A 2,500-nucleotide genomic window follows, 5' to 3' on the forward strand; every position below is an offset into this window, starting at 1 on the left:
CTCCCCTCTTCTCTCCTCTGTCTCCCCTCCTCTATCTCCTTTCCTCCTTCCCACTTCCCTCCTCTCTGCTCCTCTCCTCTCCCCTCCCCTACTCTTCTCTCCTCTCCCCTCCCCTCCCCTACTCTTCTCTTCTCTCCTCTCCTCTCGTCTCGTCTCCTCTCCTTTCCTCTCCTCTCCTCTCCTCTCCTCTCCCTCTCCTCTCCCCTCTCCTCTATCTCCTTTCCTCCTTCCCACTTCCCTCCTCTCCTCTCTGCTCCTCTCCTCTCCTCCTCTCCCCTCCCCTCCTCCCCTCCTCTCCTCTCCTCCTCTCCTCTCCTCTCCTCTCCTCCTCTCCTCTCCTCCAGGGCGATGGGTAACCTGCAGCAGGCGCTGGTGTGCTTCGAGAAGCGGCTGGTGGTGGCGCACGAGCTGGGCGAGTGCCAGGGCAAGGCGGCGGCGTACGGCGAGCTGGGCGCCCTCCACAGCCAGCTGGGCAACCACGAGCAGGCGCTCTCCTGCCTGGAGCGCCAGCTGGCCCTGGCGCAGGAGACGCGCGACCGGGCGCTGGAGGGCGACGCCAACGCCGGCCTGGGCGTCCTCTACCAGGCCATGGGCGAGCACGAGACGGCGCTGCGGTGCCACCAGCGCGACCTGGAGGTGGCCGAGGAGACGGGCAGCGCCGAGCGGCAGGGCCGCGCCTACGGCAACCTGGGCCTCACCTACGAGGCGCTGGGCAACTATGAGCGCGCCGTGGTCTACCAGGAGCAGCACCTGAGCGTGGCGGCGCAGACCAACGACCTGGCCGCCAAGACGCTGGCCTACGGCAGCCTGGGGAGGACACACCACGCCCTGCACAACTACTCGCAGGCCGTCATGTACCTGCAGGAAGGTGAGAATCTGCGGGTGTGGTGATGTTAGCGTAGCATATCTAGCATAGCATGTCTGACATTCTTTATCGAAATATTGACATACTCTTATTCTGTGACAACTTCATAAGGTGAGGTTGTAGGCATTGTTGGACATTAGAGTATATCTAAAGAGTCTTGTTCAATTCATCGATATGACTCTATGGAATTCTAAAACTTTAAATCTCAGAACTTTTCAGAATGCAGATAGTGCCTTCTGAAATGTATGGAATGTATGCCTGTGTATGGATAGATTTACATTTGCTGTGTGCAAGTACTCTCGTGCTTATGGGTGTGTGCTTGTGTGGGTGTGTGTGTGTGAGAGAGAGAGAGGGAGAGGGAGAGATTGAATGAGGGAGAACGAGAGACAGAGAGACAGAGAGTGAGTGTGTTTGGTACTTTCTGCATCAAAAGAACACTGACTCTTATTCACCGGCGATGACTGAAAGTGCATGCGTCGTCAGACCAAGCCGATTCTGTTGACAGGCGTGAGAGTTATTAAAAACAGCCTTTCATTTGCTGTCAGGCGAGATTAACTCACAACAAACATGAAAGGTTTATTAAACGTGCTCCCCTCTCGTCTCGCGCAAGATGGTTTGGCAGACACAGCACGCGGCCTTCTTCTCTTTTCTCGAAAGACACTGAAGGACGCGCTGAATTGCAATTAACAGGTTGTGCTCTTTTAATATAAAGGGGAGCATCACGGGTAGGAGAAAAAAGTGTGCATGGGTTAGGACGTGTGTGTGTGTGTGTGTGTGTGTGTGCGCACATGCGTGAAAGTGACGCGAGGGGGGCATGTATTTATCGGCGAGTGAACACGCCCGAGGTGACGGCGGTGGTGGTGGCGGCGGCTGACTTTGGAGAGAATTTCACACTTATTCCGCCGCGCTGACGCTCGGGAAAACGAGCTGCCAAAGGGCTATTTCGCACGTTTCCCTGGACCCAGAGTGGTCCTTCCATTTCCAGCCCAGGCCAGCTGCTGCCTCCTCCCTCCCCCCCCCCCCATTCTCCTCCACGCTCCCCCAGCTGGGTCGAGCTCGGCCCCAGGCCCCTCATCTCCATAATAAGAGCCAGCGCCACCAGACAGCCTGCACTGCGGCGGTGATGAATATGCGCCGGCCGGCATCACATGGCGGCGGAATGTGACCTCACACTCTCACACCTTTCGCTCGATTGTTTTTCGGGCGGCGCCCTGCCTCTTCGCCTATAGCGCCATGCAGCAGACATCCGCTGTCCCCACAAGTGTGTATGTGTTCTTGTGTGTGTATGTGTGTGTGTTTGTGTGTGTGTGCGTGCGTGTTCTTCTGTGTGCGTGTTCTTCTGTGTGTGTGTTCTTGAGTGTTTGTGTGTGTGTGTGTATGTGTATGTGTGCGTGTGTGTGTGTATGTATTTGCCCACGAGGACCGGGAAAAAATGTAGGAATGTATGGAAGTCATACATGTCGCGGTTATCTCCCTCCCCCTTGCTCTCCCTGTAGGTATGCAGCGATCATTAAAATGGAGGATCATATGCTGCGGAGCAAAGACATCATTAAAAATACATCACAGAATTAGCATGAAAAATCCGACAACCGCGAGGCATGTCATATAAGCAATTATTTATTTACTATTTTCCAA

The 2,500-nt window shown here is 55.2% G+C and overlaps 1 protein-coding gene across 1 annotated transcript in view; it reads left to right on the plus strand.

The window, feature by feature from the left end:
• The window catches only part of LOC134060169 (tetratricopeptide repeat protein 28-like), a 164,269-nt gene that overhangs the window by 133,914 nt on the left and 27,855 nt on the right, over positions 1 to 2,500 (plus strand). Inside the window, exon 8 of the mRNA XM_062516788.1 lies at positions 345 to 868. Coding sequence (XP_062372772.1) covers positions 345 to 868 — 524 coding nt within the window. The remainder of the gene's footprint in view (positions 1 to 344; positions 869 to 2,500) is intronic.

The sequence above is a fragment of the Sardina pilchardus genome, chromosome 16, assembly GCF_963854185.1.
Source record: "Sardina pilchardus chromosome 16, fSarPil1.1, whole genome shotgun sequence".
Classification (NCBI taxonomy): Eukaryota; Metazoa; Chordata; class Actinopteri; order Clupeiformes; family Clupeidae; genus Sardina; species Sardina pilchardus.